Source organism: Electrona antarctica, assembly GCF_951216825.1.
Source record: "Electrona antarctica genome assembly, chromosome: 8".
NCBI classification, from domain to species: Eukaryota; Metazoa; Chordata; class Actinopteri; order Myctophiformes; family Myctophidae; genus Electrona; species Electrona antarctica.
Window position 1 is genome coordinate 30,041,355 of NC_136789.1, and position 1,596 is coordinate 30,042,950.

Here is a 1,596-nt window from a genome sequence, read left to right on the forward strand (position 1 = left end):
TGGATCCGTTAGGGTCCATTTGGTTCCATTTGATTCCATTGGTTCCATTTGATCTACAAGCTCATAGCGCGGCAGGCACTGAGTGCCGCGCTATGAGCTCTGCTATTTTTGAAAAATCGTGAAAATATGGTGCAAATCTTTCAGAGGGCGTCCCTGGAACAACATATTTCCAGATGGGGGTCGGTGGCCAAATACATTTATTTTTGGGGGTCCTTGACATGAAAATGTTTGAGAACGACTGACATAGAAACATGTCAGGATTTAGAAGACATTTGTAGAATCATCCTCGGGTCTAAATGGGTTAAATGCTTATTCTTAGTTCTCACCAACACTGCTTTTCTCTTTTCTCCTCCTGCAGACTGGCCAGAATTTGTTGACAGCTACGCCCCCTGGTGGGCGTCCCACGCTCTGAGCTGGCTGAAGTTTGGCCGACGCATGCTAGTCGTGCACTACGAGGAGTTGCAGAGGGCGCTCTTCCCCCAGCTGCGCCTCGTCACCTCCTTTCTGAACGCCACTCTGACCGAGGACAGGCTACTGTGTGCCCAGAGCAACCAGGATGGCCACTTCAAGCGCTCGGCGGCCCAGCAGCCCTCCTCCTTTGACCCCTTCACTCCGAGTATGAGGAGGACGATTGACTCGTTCATTCGTAGTGTAGACCAGGCGTTGCAGAAGAGGAATTTCAGTGGACTGCCAGAGGACTATCTGCCCAGATGATGGTAGAAGAATGTCATCCCAAAATGTATATTACAGGAATTAGCTGAGAATATGTTGTGGATCGGTAGGAGAGCAGCAGAACGTGGCTGTGAAACACATGAGCTCTTATTATCGCAGAACACATTCCCATGCAGAATGGTGGCTGAGTTTACTGGGGACATTCTGTGCGTGCATGTGTGTGTGCGTGCGTGCGCGCTCACACACACACACACACACACACACACACACACACACACACACACACACACACACACACACACACACACACACACACACACACACACACACACACACACACACACACACACACACACACGCACGCACACGCATAATTGGACCGCATGTCTCCTTCCGATGCCAATTTCACTGTGGATGGCTGTAGAGAGAGAGAGTGTAATAACATTGGAGAGCAGTGAAGGATAAAACAATTGATTTTTTTTTATAGATACGAGTGATTATCACAGTTAAGAGCTGGGCCCAGGACTGTGAAAGCAGGCGACATGATTCACAGAGAGGATTTGACCTGTGGAGTTGGGAAATAACTAAAGTGCCTGACTATAGACAAATATAAGTATGTATTTATCTACAGTCGATGTGTGGTGGCAACCTGGCAAAAAAAAGAACAAAAGCTGTTCCAATGTATCCAATGTGGTTATTATTATTAGTCACCATTAAGTCTCCTGTTAACCCATTTAGGCCTGAAAAAAATGTCTTCTAAATCCTGACAGTTTTCTGAAATACCTATGTTTCTAGGCCTATATCACTCAATATTTCATGTCAAGGACCCCAAAAATGATCTGTAATTGGCCTCCGACCCCCATCTGAACATATGTTGTTCCAGGGACCCTCCAGAAGCAAAGATTTGAGTTAAAAACGTTTTCA

The 1,596-nt window shown here is 46.6% G+C and overlaps 1 protein-coding gene across 1 annotated transcript in view; it reads left to right on the forward strand.

The window, feature by feature from the left end:
• Positions 1-1,320, forward strand: part of LOC306927969 (sialate:O-sulfotransferase 1-like) — a gene marked incomplete at its 5' end in the record, with an annotated part of 24,505 nt that extends 23,185 nt beyond the window's left edge. The window contains one exon of the mRNA XM_079507866.1: positions 359-1,320. Within this exon, the coding sequence (XP_079363992.1) occupies positions 359-714 (356 nt within the window). The 3' untranslated portion in view covers positions 715-1,320. The remainder of the gene's footprint in view (positions 1-358) is intronic.
• Between the last annotated feature and the right edge of the window lie 276 nt (positions 1,321-1,596).